The 13,739-nt window shown below is 51.3% G+C and overlaps 1 protein-coding gene across 7 annotated transcripts; it reads right to left on the bottom strand.

The window, feature by feature from the left end:
* Positions 1-1,425: 1,425 nt before the first annotated feature.
* On the bottom strand, positions 1,426-13,144 carry CD300LG (CD300 molecule like family member g). Of its 7 annotated transcripts, XM_027518014.1 has the most exons (7): positions 13,002-13,143; positions 11,809-12,135; positions 10,765-11,026; positions 9,805-9,917; positions 7,680-7,732; positions 4,376-4,495; positions 3,099-3,894 (listed from the first exon to the last, which is right to left on the bottom strand). In XM_027518014.1, the coding sequence occupies exons 1-6, from the start codon at positions 13,042-13,044 to the stop codon at positions 4,418-4,420; spliced, it is 876 nt and encodes a 291-aa protein (XP_027373815.1). In that variant the 5' UTR covers positions 13,045-13,143; the 3' UTR covers positions 3,099-3,894; positions 4,376-4,417. The 7 variants fall into 7 exon arrangements, with proteins under 7 accessions (XP_027373819.1, XP_027373815.1, XP_027373820.1 ...); XM_027518018.1 differs by lacking the exon at positions 4,376-4,495 and having other exon boundaries at positions 1,426-3,894; positions 10,765-10,846; positions 13,002-13,137; XM_027518019.1 differs by lacking the exon at positions 10,765-11,026 and having other exon boundaries at positions 9,805-9,946.
* Between the last annotated feature and the right edge of the window lie 595 nt (positions 13,145-13,739).

Genomic DNA, 13,739 nt, shown 5'->3' with positions numbered 1-13,739 from the left:
ACTGTGCCAGGATCCTGGACAGAGTCCCCAGAGCTCAGACCTGGGGGTCCCTTTCCACTTGGAAAAGGTAAGATGTGCTCCCCAGGTGACACCCACCACTCCCACCCTGCACTAGCTGCCACTTACTGGTGAGTTTCCTTAGCATCATAAGATCGGCTCCACCTTGCCCAGCCCCCTAGGCCCTCACTTCTGGGGCATTATAAGTGGTTTCTCCTCCTATAGCCACAGGGGCAGGGGTGGAGGCTGTTGAGGACTTTGAGAAATGCTGACTGACAGACCCTGGTGGGATTGAAACGGGTTCTACTATTTCTGAAAGCTGTTCAGCGATGAGTATCAGTAATTTAAAAAATATTTATGCGCTCTGACCTGGCACGTCCATATAAGCAAATCCTTCTGAAAGAAATCTCCAAATGCAGACAAAGCAGTGTGCAAAGATTCACCACGATGTTATGTATAATAGCAAAAATAGAAACAAGTATCTAGTGAGAGAGAATTAAAATAAATTGACATGAAATATTATGCAGCCAATAAACTTTAATTTAGAAAATGTTTGTAAAAACCTTATGCAAAACATGAATGCTTAATGATATAATAATTAAGTGTGAAAAACAGGATATAAAATTGTATGACAAAATAATTTGTAAAAACACATCGGCAAGTGATGTGGAGAAAAAAAACTGGAAAGAAACAACAAAATGCAGTAACGATGGTCTCTGGGTAGCCATGAGACAATGAGTGATATGTTTTTTCCTTTTTATCCCTCCATATTTCTAGGTTTTGTATACTGAGCAGCTCCTGGTTCATTTTTCAGAGAAAATAGAAAAAGGAAAAAAAAATAGTAGTTCTGTTACTTTACCTCCCCTTCCCTCATTCCAGGGGACCAAATTCAGGGTCACTTTCATGTTCCCCTTAGGGTCCTGTCCTATCCCCTCCCTTGCTTTTATTTACTTATTTATTTTAGATATTTTAATTAATTAATTAGGCTGCGCTGGATCTTAGTTGGGACATTTGGTATCTAGTTCCCTGACTGGGGATCGAACCCGGGCCCCGAGCATTGGGAGCACAGACCCTTAGTCACTGGGCCACCAGGGAAGTCCCCCTCCTCCCTGTTAGATATCCACCTCCATCTGCTCTCTGTGTCTTCCTACCCACCTCCCAGCTGCCAGAACCCACAGGCAATCAATCCTTTCTTGACAAGGAAGGAGTCAAGATTTTTTCCATCCTCCTTCCAAAGCCTGGAATGCACGCTGAGTAGGAAGACTGATTCTGGACTCATGCAACAGTGAACAGTAACTTGCAGTAAGCAGCAGCCAGCAGCAGCTGGCTTAGTTCCCTGACCAGGAGTCCTAACTGCTAGACTACTGGCCCTAAATCCCCAGTCCTTGCCTGCCTTGACAAGAAAGAAATCTGAAGAGGAGGCAGAAGGTAAAGAGAAAAGTAAACGTTTATTGGAAAAGCAGAGTACATGCAGAAGGAAGCATGGGCGAACTCCGAGAGTCTTGAGAGCTGTGCCTTTGGGAAGTTTAAATTCTTTATAAAGAGGCAGTTATCCAGGTCTTTTTCTTCCCTCTGGCCAACTGTCTTGTTTGTCCCCCTGGCTAATTTGTCTCAGGACCCTCCCCTAGGTGAGCACGCACCCCTCAGCCAAGATGGATTCCAGCCCAGAGGCCTATGGAGTGACCTCCCTTCCTTTTGCCTCCCTTGCCCCATTCAGATTCAGATTCAGTTCAGTCGCTCAGTTGTGAGCGACTCTTCGAGACCCCATGGACCATAGCACGCCAGGCTTCCCTGTCCGTCACCAACTCCCAGAGCTTGCTCAAACTCATGTCCATCAAGTCAGTGACGCCATCCAACCATCTCATCCTCTGTCCCCTTCTCCTCCTGCCTTCAATCTTGCCCAGAATCAGGGTCTTTTCCAATGAGTTAGTTCTTTGCATCAGGTGGCCAAAGTATTCAGCATCAGTCCTTCCAATGAATATTCAGGACTGATTTCCTTTAGGATGGACTGGTTGGATTTCCTTGCAGTCCAAGGGACTCTCAAGAGTCTTCTCCAACACCACAGTTCAAAAACATCAATTCTTCTGTGCTCAGCTTTCTTTATAGTCCAACTCTCACATCCATACGTGACTGTTGGAAAAATGATAGCTTTGACTAGACAGACCTTTGTTGGCAAAGTAATGTCTCTGCTTTTTAATATGCTGTCTAGGTTGGTCATAGCTTTTATTCCAAGGAGTAAGCGTCTTTTAATTTCATGGCTGCAGATACCATCTGCAGTGATTTTGGAGCCCCCCAAAATAAAGTCTGTCACTGTTTCCATTGTTTCCCATCTCTTTTCCATGAAGTGATGGGGCCAGATGCCATGATCTTCATTTTCTGAATGTTGAGTTTTAAGCCAACTTTTTCACTCTCCTCTTTCACTTTCATCAAGAGGCTCTTTAGTTCTTAGCTTTCTGTCATAAGGGTGGTGTTATCTGCGTATCTGAGGTTAAAGGAGGGGGAATATGGGATCGCTTGATCTTTTGCTCCAAGGTTTAGTCCCTCTTTGTTCTTGCCAAGACTGCTATCTTAAAGTGTCCACATGAGACAAATCCTGGCTATTTACCCTGTTTCTGTTGTTACTTCCATTTCAGAGCACAAACAGGAGTCTGACTATAAATGCCTAACCTGGAGCTCACCTCTCGCCTGTCTCAGGAAATGCAAACTGGAAGCTAGTTGAAAGTATTCAGCCTGAAGCCCATCTTTTTCTCGTCCCCAAGAAATCCAGATAGGAAGAAGCCAGTTGTAAATGCCTAGCCTGGAGCCCATCTTTCTCCTACCTCAAGATCGGATAGACAACCACTCCTAGCCAGTCTTGGGCTTGGCCTTTCCGATGTGCACTGGACCTGAGCCTGGACTCAGGCAGGTCCAGGAAAGCCTCCAGCTGGGCCATGGTGTGGTGGGCAGAGCAGGCCCTATAGGGGGAAGGGGGAGACTCCACACACCAAATGTCGACTCTCTAAGCTGGAGGGACCTGAGAGCTCAACCAGCCCACTGGTGCTCAAACACCAGCGTTAGAGCCACTGGTGCACTTGGAAGAAATGCATAGTCCCAGGCCCAGCCTCAGAGATGGTTTTGGTAGTTTATTTTCTTCTTTTTTTCAGCAGTACCATGCCAGTGCCCCTTGCAGTAGAAGCATGGAGTCCTAATTACTTGACCACCAGTGAAATCCTGGTTTGGGCAGCTCTTGATGGGGCCCCATAATCATCTTTTTAACCAGCTTCCTGAAGGACTGGGATGCAGGTGGTTCACAATTGGCTTTGAGAAATTAGGATCCAGGCTAACCCCACAGGCTCCCTCCTCCTCACCAGCTTATGTGGGAGAACTTAGCCCTGAGTCTGAGGATGGAAGGAAGGGAGGAGAAAGTGGCGTCTGGAAGGGAAATTAGGAGGGACCTGTGACTGGGCACCCAGGCCTAGGGGACCCCCCCATAGCAGATACAAATTTCGACCAGACCCTCTGAGCCCTGCCTGACCCCTCGAAGGTCCAGCGGCTGTATGCTTTGCCCAAGGATGTGACCATCTTGTAGAGGTCCCAGTTTCCAGCTGGAACTGTGAGGCCACCGCATCAGGCTCCAGGGCTGACGAAGCCTTCAGGGTCAGCTGAGATGGGCAGGAGGAAAGCTTGGGAAGGGTCGGGGAGAGACCTGGACTCTGGCAGGAGGATTCCGAAGTCATAGCAGAAAGCTTGTCCAAGTTAGTGCAAGTTCAGCCCTTCCAGAGATTCAAGGAGGGCGTGTGGTGGCTAGACTGAGCTGAACTTTGAAAAGCCCGGCTCGTCCCCCGACATGGGGAGGGTAGAGGCTGGGGTCATGTCTCCCTTAGGGTCCCGCCAAGAGGCTTCGTCATCCTCTGAAGTCTGTAAAGACAGCAGTATGGGGTAAAAATCGGAGCCCAGCTGGGGAATCTCCAGGCAGCTACCGGGTCCACTCTGGCCTTTCTCACAAGCTCTGGGCCTCTGCCCATCTAAGAGACGTAGGACTAACCACTCCTTCTCCCCAGGACCCCCGAGGCTTTGTTTCACAACCCCCATTTCCCCATTCCCTGGGGGAGCATCCTTATGGGCTCAGGCCCAGTTCTGACTGCAGACATGGGAATCCTGCCAGCCCAGAACTTTTTAAGTTGTCACTCCCACCATGCTACTCAAGAATTTTTCTGGGTCAGGAAAAAAAGAGGATGTGAAGTCAGGAGCCCTGGCTTCCCAGGTGAAATGGCCAAGACTCTGGTTATGGTGGGGGCGGTTGGTGGACGCTGAGAGCAGGGCCCTCCCCCACTTCCCTGCATTGTCAGAGTGGAGCCAAGTTAGGCAGCTCCAGGCCCCCAGAGCCCTCTGTCCACACCTGGCTCAGGCACCAGATCTCCGTGTTGGAGCTGGCGGAGGGCTAGGGGCTGGCAGGAGGCCCAGTGGGCTCTGCAAGCTTGATCACAGTGGACTCCGGGACCCAGCTGTTCCCCAGCGCCTGAAACACAGATTCAGTCAGAACAGCCTGTTCTCGGCGGCCACAGGGATGGGCTGCAAGCCGGAGAAGCAGGAGGGACAGGCAGCGGGTGAGCTGTGGAGTCAGAGTCCTTACGGTCAATTTACTACGTCTCAGTATGACCTTGGGTGAGCCACCTAACTTCTCTGGGGCCCAATTTCCCAAGCTGTAAAACGGGGAGTGAAATATTCCCCTTAGGAAAATAATAAACATTTCTGATAATGTTTTATCACACTCAGCAACTGGGAACTCCTGGAGTGATTAATTTGTTTCCATGATTGTTATTTATCTCCTTGAAGCAGGAAGACTGTGCAGGCTGCAGGCTTTTTGTCATAGGCCAGAGACAACAAAGTTGGACACGTCAAAGACTCACCGAATAACAAACAGCACAGGAAAGATTCCTTAGGAATCGTCCATCTGAGCAACCCCTCCTTGATCAGATGAGAAAACCGAGGCCCAGGGAGGAAAGATAGGTAGTCTAGAACAAGTGAGGCAGCCCATCTCCTGACACTCAGCTGCTCCCATGGGTCCTCAGGTCTGAGTGCTGGGCCCCTCTACCTCTCACTCTCTTGCCCAGCAGCTGGGCAGAGCAGAGGCTGGAGCTGGCAGAGGCCCCCAGCCACTTCTCCTAAGGGTACAGCTGCCCAGCAGATCCCACAGTCTGATGGGCACTGAAGCCAAGGAAAGAAGCTCCCACTTCCTGGATAACTACGAGATGGCTCATCTCACTTGTTCTAACCGCAGTCCCGAGAGATGGGAAAACCGAGGCTCAGAGAGGTGATGTCACTCACCAGACGTCACACAGCAGGCGAGTGGCTGAGCCGGGCCTTGAATCTGTGACTATCTGACCTCAGATCCAAGCTCTTGCCTATGCTATGCTGCCGTCCTGGCAGGGCCTCATGCACACTTCTCTTAGTGACAGTGTCTCTTGTCTACTAACTGGCCCTGGCTTTGAGCAATACCCTAGCTGTGGGGGGTGGGGAGGGGTGGACGTGTGAGCCACCTCTAGTGACACCTGCAGGCTGATGGGGACAAGGTAAGAGTCAGAACAGAGTTTCTCAGGTGAGATGTGACTGGGGGATGAGGGCCTGAAGGCGTGGGGGAGGGGAGAGATGTCACAAATGCTGCCACTCGTGGCCCTTGTCCACCCCAGCCCTGCCTGCGGCAAGGACATGGCAGGGCTGGGCTGGACCAGAGAGCTCCCGAGCTCACTTCCATTTCCCATGAATCCCATACCAACAGCTTTGGGATTTGGTCAAAACCCAGCCACTGCTGACCACTGGCCATCAACAGCTGCAGAAATGTCACCTACTCAGGGGTGACTGAATTTGAGGAAACAGCTTCAGGGGGTCAGAGACCAAACCACATATTTGGGCTGTGGCCAGGACCACTGCCCTCTGCCCCAGGAGCATCTGCATCTCTCAGTCGTCCCTCTGCCCACGCGGTGGACCCTGGGCTGCTCCAGCAAGCGTGGAGGCATTTTCTGGATTGTATTATACAAGATCTATATGAGCCTCTATTTCTGCATGTGTGCTAAGTCGCTTCAGTTGTGTCCAACTCTATGCAACCCTATGGATTATAGCCTGTCAGTCTCCTCTGTCCATGGAATTCTCCAGGCAAGAATACTGGAGTGGGTTGCTGTGTCCTCCTCCAGGGGATCTTCCTGATCCAGGGATTGGACTCACATCTCTTATGTCTCCTATATTGGCAGGCAGATTCTTTCCCACTAGCGCCACTTGGGAAGCTTCTAGAAAAACAGGTAGTGAGGCAGCATGGAGATTCTCCCTCCAGCCCAGCCTCTCTTTCTGAGTTGCGGAGGGCGAGCCCCAGGATGTAGAGCCAGGAGGAGGGTCCTGGCGGTGGCCATGTCAGCCCCTGCATCTGTCTCCATGACCTCTCCCTCACTCCCATCCACCCCCGTTGGTCTCGTTGAGCTTCCTGAGACAACAACAGCTGCTTCCTAAGCGAAGGACGGCCCAGTGCCCCATCCCACCGCAGGCTCTCCCTGGGGGGATCCGGCCTGAGTCCTTTGTCCTTGCTGGCGCCAGGAAAGAAGGCAATGGCAGTCCCCCTTTCCTGCTCTAGTGTTTAAGGGAATCAGAGTGGAGGCATCTCAGTAAACAGCTGAGGAAGGAAAGATCAGGTGGGGTGGGTGGGGGGAGGCACGTGGGGCTGCTGTCTTCTAAGGGGTGGCCTTCTCTGTAGGGTGCTGATATGGAAACCGGGGGTCTCTCCTTGCAGGGATAAGAGAGGGGCCTGGCAGCAGGTAGCCTCTCTCCAGGAAAATGGGCACAGGGACCACCACCCCCCATTCTTCCTGCCCCCTGCCCCCTCAGTCTGAACGTCAGGGTAGCATACTGCCTTGGTCTCAGAACCAAGGAAAGCTCAGAGAAGGGTGCTCTGGAAAGAGGAGAAATGGAGGTCAAGACCTCTAGAGCCACCCACTGCCTGCAAGACGTTTTCCCTCTCTGGGCCTCAGTGCTCTCTTCTGCAAAAGCAGATTAGCATCTATTGGTAGTCATATTCCAGCGTGCTGTCGGAATCCCCCAAGGCTTTGTTTAAAATTCAGGTTCCTAGCCCCACCCCTCGGAGAAGGCAATGGCACCCCACTCCAGTACTCTTGCCTGGAAAATCCCATGAACGGAGGACCCTGGTAGGCTGCAGTCCATGGGGTCTCGAAGAGTTGGACATGACTGAGTGACTTCACTTTCACTTTTCACTTTCATGCATTGGAGAAGGAAGTGGCAACCCACTCCAGTGTTCTTGCCTGGAGAATCCCAGGGACGGGGGAGCCTGGTGGGCTGCCGTCTATGGGGTCGCACAGAGTCGGACACGACTGAAGCAACTTAGCAGCAGCAGCCCCACCCCTAGAGGGTTTGGTTGGGACTGGTGTAGGAGAGAATGTTTCTAATAGGCCCCCACCCCCACCCCCACCCCCAGGTGTTTTGAAAGGGAGTTTGTACCAAACTTAGAGAAAGGCTGGGTTAGATGATCGCAAAGACCCGCTGTGGATCCAGCTCCAATGTTCTCTGATGCTACAAGGACAGGAATGAGAATGGAGCCCTAGGCCAGAAGCAGAGACCTGCTGGCACCTGATGGGAAGTCAGGGTGAGTCTTGACTTCTGGCCTCAGGGGCATCTGAGCTTGGGCCTGCCTCCTTCCTTACCAAGTGGGAGAGATGGACCTTGTCCTTCTTCTGTGTCTCCGAGGCCAGTTGAGCTGAAAGAGACAGGAAGGAACACCTTGAAGCCGGGAGCTGCTCCCACAGAGATGGACAGCCCCTTGCACCTGGGGCTTCCCAGGCAAGAAGATTTGGCAGAGAAGCCCAACCCCTTGGCAGTGACCCTGACTTTTGAGATCATTACATGGAAATCCCAGTGTGTGCGCCAGAAACTGGCTAGGGAAGTGATTCTGTGTGCTCAGGTCATTGTTTCTTAAACCTCAATGTGTGTATAGGAAACTTTTTTAAAATGCAGATTCTAATTCAGTAGGTTGAGGTTGGGGCCCTAGAGTCTGAATTTCTAACAGGCTACCCGGGGGTGTCACTGCTGCCAGGTGGGGACTGCAATTTGAGAGGCAAGGGGCTACGAGGCTCTCAGGTTGTGATTGGAATGTTTTCACCCCGTGGGATCCTCCCAACTCCTCTGAGGGGATCTAGGGACATGGGCAGAGTTGACATTTCTTCCTGGGGGCCACACAAAGAGGAGGTGGGTGGCAGGCCCATCGTTTCCCACCACGGCCACTTGCACTGGCACAACATTGCCAGTTGGCAAATTTGGCTTCCTGGCTGTACTGCTTCCCAGCTATACCAAGGGCAAACTGCTTAACCACTCTGTGCCTCAGTTTCTTGCCCTATAAAATGGGATATTTGTAGGTATTGTAATGCATGCGTTCATGCTAAGTTGCTTCAGTCATATCTTGACTCTTTGCTACCCTAGGGACTGTAGCCTACCGGGCTCCTCTGTCCATGGGATTCTACAGGCAAGAATATTAGAGTGGGTTGCCAAGCCCTCCTCCAGGCGATATTCTCGACCCAGGGATCAAACTCTTGTCTTCTGCAGTCCTGCCTTGCAGGTGGATTCTTTACCGCTGAGCCACCAGGGAAGCCCAGGTTTTGCAATAAGTAGTTCCGAACTCCACAGTATTGAAATTAAAGCAGATTAAAAACAACATAAGCCACACCACAGTGCCTGGCACAAGGCGTCTCCCAGTACTGTTATTTTAGTTAAACCTTCTTTATCTGTCCCATCCACCTCAGGAGCTACACATGGCCACTGAGCACTGGAAATGTGATTACTTTGAATTATACTGGGTTTCAAAGACTCTACATGAAAAACTGAATGTAGAATATATATAATTAGTATTTTATATTGATTCCATGTTGAAATGATAAAGTTTTAGATGTATCATGTTAAATAAAGTTTATTATTAGAATTAACATCACTAGTTTCTTCTTTATTGTGTGTGACTATTAGGGAAATCTTTAAACAATTTATTTATTTCTAATTGTAGGATAATTGCTATACAATATTGTGTTGGTTTCTGCCATACATCACCATGAATCAGGTACACATATGTCCCCTCCCTCTTGAACCTTGCTCCCACCTCCCACTCCATCCCACTCCTCTAGGTTGTCACAGAGCCCTGGTTTGAATTCCCGGAGTCATACAGTGAATTCCCGCTGGCTATCTATTTTACATATGGTAGTGTATATGTTTCCATGCTACTCAGTCAGGGAATTTTAAACCATACACGTGGCTTGTATTCTATTTCTATAGGCCATATATCTGGGGAAGCTGAGGCTCAAGGAAGTTAGGTGACTTGCCCAAGGCCACACAGCTAAAAAATGGCAGAGCTGGGAATTTGAAACCAAGCCTTGAAAGAGGCTGAGCATCTCTAGAAATGCAGCAGCAGGTATAGGGCCTCAAGGTACATCCTGTTCAAGTGCTCCAGCCCGAACTCCACCCTGTAGTCAGTCCTCACACAAGGTCAGAACCTGCAGAGACTGGATACGGATGGGTTCATGGGATCAACAGGGAGCGACGTGGCTGATGAGCTTGACCGGACAGATCAAAGCAAGATGAGAGCCCCCCAGTGTCTTGCTTCCCCATTTGAATTGCTTGTGGACTGCCCCGTGGGTCCCTCAGAAAAGAGGAGCAGGACTCCTGACACCCATGTCTGAGATGCACACACTGAGCCCCACAAGGTCTCTCTGGGGTCATGGGGGGATTGTGGGTCTCAGGGAGACCCCTGGCTGAGAGCCCTTCACCCCTCCCATCCACATGGCTCACCTTTTTCTCTCCGCTGAAACATGTAGTTGCCAAGGGCGGCCAGGCCTGTGGCCAGCAGAAGGGCTAGCAGCACCAGGACTGGGGCCAAGATCCGGATCAGTGGGATGGACACCCTGTGGGCGAGATGGAAGGAGCCTGGTGGCTGTCACCAGGTGTCAGTGAAACACTGGGCATTCTTATTCTGAGTCCTGGTCACATCCCTCATCTCTCCCAAGGAGATCAGAGAGCACCAAGGACCAGAACATCCAGTTAGTCCCAATGGAAGGGGCCTCAGACCCCATCGCCAACCCCAGGAGACACTTTCAGCAGGGTCTGAACCCGTGAGCAGTTGCCTGGCTACCAGTAATGGAGTATGCGTGCATGATCAGTCACTCAGTTGTGTCCAACTCTCTGTGACCCCATGGACTGTAGCCTGTGAGGATCCTCTGTCCATGGGATTCTCCAGGCAAGAATACTGGAGTGGGTTGCCATGCCCTCCTCCAAGGGGAACTTCCCGACCCAGGGATTGAACTCACATCTCTTATGTCTCCTGCATTGGCAGGCAGGTTCTTTACCACTAACGCCACTTGAGAAGTGTAGTTTGTATACAACCCCCCAAGAGCCAGTCCTTCCACCTGGGAATCCAGCTGGGTAAGAAAAAGTCATTTTGTTTGTTTCCATGTTTTCATGCTTGGCATAGGGCCCAGTGCAAAGTGTTCAGGCAAAAGCTGCTGGACTAGGGTGGCTTTCCCTAAAACTGGGCAGGGAGTGAGGTGGGGACTGGTGGCTATGGGGGCCTGCATGTCCAAGGCAACAGGGCTGCTGGCCCCTGTAGTGCCGGGTAGGGGGTGGGATGGTGCAGAATCTGCCCTTCGTGAGCAGCTGCAACCCAGAGGAAGGAGTACTGGGTTCTTATTGGATCAGAGGCACCTTATAGTTTAGTGCTGACCTGAAAGCTGGCTTTGGTCACCTAGGGCTCACCTGGACTTGGAGCTGCTGCTGGGGACAAAACTGGTGTCCTCTGTTGAGGTGGAGTCCAATTGTGTGGCTGGCTGGGAGATCCCTGCAGGAGGAGAGGTTGCTGGGTGAAGAGAGGTCCCTGCGTACGGAGAGGTTGCTGGGTGAGGAGAGATCCTTGCAAATGGAGAAACTGCTGGGTGGAGAGAGGTCCCTGCATACGGAGAGGTTGCTGGGTGAGGAGAGATCCTTGCAAATGGAGAGGTTGCTGAGTGGAGAGAGGTCCCTGCATACGGAGAGGTTGCTGGGTGAGGAGAGATCCTTGCAAATGGAGAGGTTGCTGGGTGAAGAGAGGTCCCTGCGTACGGAGAGGCTGCTGTGTGCTTGGACAGGGAGGTCCCTGTGAACGGAGAGGCCTCAGCCTCTGTCTTCCCCAGCTTGGCTGTGGTGACTGTCAGGAGGAGACCAGGAGAAGGTACAAGTCCAAAAGCAGTGCCTCGGCACCTTCCCTGATCCTTGAGTCCCAGCATCCTCAGACCTCTGACCCTTGACCCCTGAGCCCTAGTCTCCCTAGGACTAATTTCTCAGAACCTCCCCAGCTACAGGGCACCCCAAACAGAGGTCTCAATGAAATTGTTTTGAGGACTTCCCTGGTGGTCCAGTGGTTAAGAATCTGCCTGTCAGTGCAGGGAACATGGGTTCGATCCCTGGTCTGGAAAGATCTCACATGCCTCGGAGCAGCTAAGCCCTCGAGCCACAACTACTGGGCCCACACGCCTGTGCTCCACAGCAAGGGAAACCACCGCAATAAGTGTAGTCAGAAGCCCGTGCACTGCAACAAAATGTAGCCCTTGCTCACTGCAACTAGAGAAAGCCTGGGCATGTCACTGAAAACCCAGCACAGCCAAAAAAAAAGAAAGAAAGAAACTGTATTGAACAAGCAGGTCACACCTCAGGAACACCCCACTTTTGTGTTGCAGTCTGTCCTCTATCGTGGGGAGGTGCAATTCCCCTGCCCCCACCTCCATGACCTTGAATCCCTCCCAGGGAAGGAGGGATGTCTGTTACCTGGAAAGACAAGCAGAGAGACTGACATAGTCTTATCGAAGCCCAGTCTTTTGACCCCACACCAGTACTTCCCCATGTCCTTCAGGGTGAGGTTCCTCAGGATGACCGTGAACCTGTTCTCCCGCGGGTTGTCGTGGACCGACACCCTTCCTTCCTGGCCGTATTCTCCAGAGAAGACAGTCCCGGTGCAGCGGGAGATGAAGAGCCCGGCCTCTCGGCACCAGTACTTCTGGTGCTTCTTTAGCTCCTCCTCGTAGGTGCATTGCAGGGACACGGTGTCACCTTCGAAGCCACTGATCTCCTTCGGGTTCACCACCGATCCGTAACCTGAAACCACAGCACATGTGAAGGCTGGAATTCCCTGATTTAAGTCCCAAGGTCAAGACCAGAAGGTTTTCCACGGTTACTCCCTTCTTGGGGCAACCCTGGTAAGAACTGGTACTCCACTCTGCCACTGAGGGACCTTGGGGCAGGGCCGTTACTGTTTCCCTAAACCTGATGTATTGAAGGCTGGTGATGGGGAAACTCTAGATTCAGACAGCCGAGAGTTTGAATCCCAGCACAGCTGCTTAGTAGCTGTGTGATCCCAGGAAAACTGCTTGACCTCTCTAAGTTTTCTCACCTATAGAAAATATGTCCTATGTCACTGAATTAAGATGTTTTCATATGTAAGAGCTACCATGATTTCATATAACATTAAAAAAAAGTCAATGGAACTGACATCAGTTATAAGATACATCCTAAATTTTATGTTAAAAAATTTAAAAAAAGAAAAAGAAAAGCAGGCTTGTGAATTGATGAAATGGAATAATTCTTCATCTCTCAGGGTTGTTGTGAGAGCTACAGCAGAAGTTCAAGAAATATTTACTGAGTTTAGTATAACGGGTGTCTTCTCAGCTCCCTGGTTGGCACCGAGTCGGGAAATCAAGACAAAAGAAGCAAAGCTACGCTCACAGCCACTCAGCCATGAGGGGTCCAGGACCCTCAGGTCTGGGCGAAGACCGGGCTCTGGGTTCCAGGAACAGCAAGTGGCCCCTCTGAGGGTGGAGGACGAGGAGTAGGGTGGGGCGAAGCCTGGAAGGATCAGGCGGCGGGGCTGCGTCACAGCCACAGCGAAGGAGGTCCCTCTAGCAGACCCAGGGGGCGAGCTTGGGGATGAGCCCCGCATCCCTCCACCCTCGCCCCCATCTCACCTGGGAGCACAAGGCAGCCCCATAGCATGAGGAGGGGCCGCATGGTGAGCGCCGGGCCGCTCGGGAGCGCACGGCTGGGCAACTGGGAGCTCCTCTCTTGGCTACACGGGGCTTTAACTTCCTCTAGAGGCAGATGGAGACCAGGAAGGGAGGGGAGGAGCCGTGCGGGTCCTGGGGACGCAGGAGGCGCCTCCGCTGTTCCCTCTACTGCCCCTCAGCACGCGCCGACCCCACCCCTGAAAGCCCACGGAGCGCTTCTCCCAAACTCCCGCAGGAGATCTTAACTCCAGAGGACCTGTGTGTAGAATTCAGGGAGACCGTGAATCCGGGTGGGAAAATGGTGCATCTTTACTTTCACTAAACTTGAAGTAACATTTATCTTTTCCTTAGGAGTCGTGTTTGCCGTGCTGTGCTGTGCTTAGTCACTCAATCGTGTCCAACTCTTTGTGACCCCATGGACTCTAGCCCGCCAGGCTCCTCTGTCCACGGGGATTCTGTGACTGTCACCAATTAAAAATCATGACACGAGCACTTCAACTTGTCACCGATAGCGTGAAATACTGTGTGTGCACCCCCCACTTAGTTATTAGATCTGCCACGACAGTAAGTTATTTAAAGTGCTAATGAAAAAGCACATTTATTATAGCGTTACATAATTATAAATATTTTAATAACCTCTTCAATATTATTGGTTTTCTTCTAAACGTATATTTTGTTTTATACGTTTAAAAGACCATT

The sequence above is a fragment of the Bos indicus x Bos taurus genome, chromosome 19 (assembly GCF_003369695.1).
Source record: "Bos indicus x Bos taurus breed Angus x Brahman F1 hybrid chromosome 19, Bos_hybrid_MaternalHap_v2.0, whole genome shotgun sequence".
In the NCBI taxonomy this organism is placed as follows: Eukaryota; Metazoa; Chordata; class Mammalia; order Artiodactyla; family Bovidae; genus Bos; species Bos indicus x Bos taurus.
The sequence above is the reverse complement of the archived record's forward strand: the minus strand, read 5'-3'. Positions and strand labels throughout refer to the sequence as shown.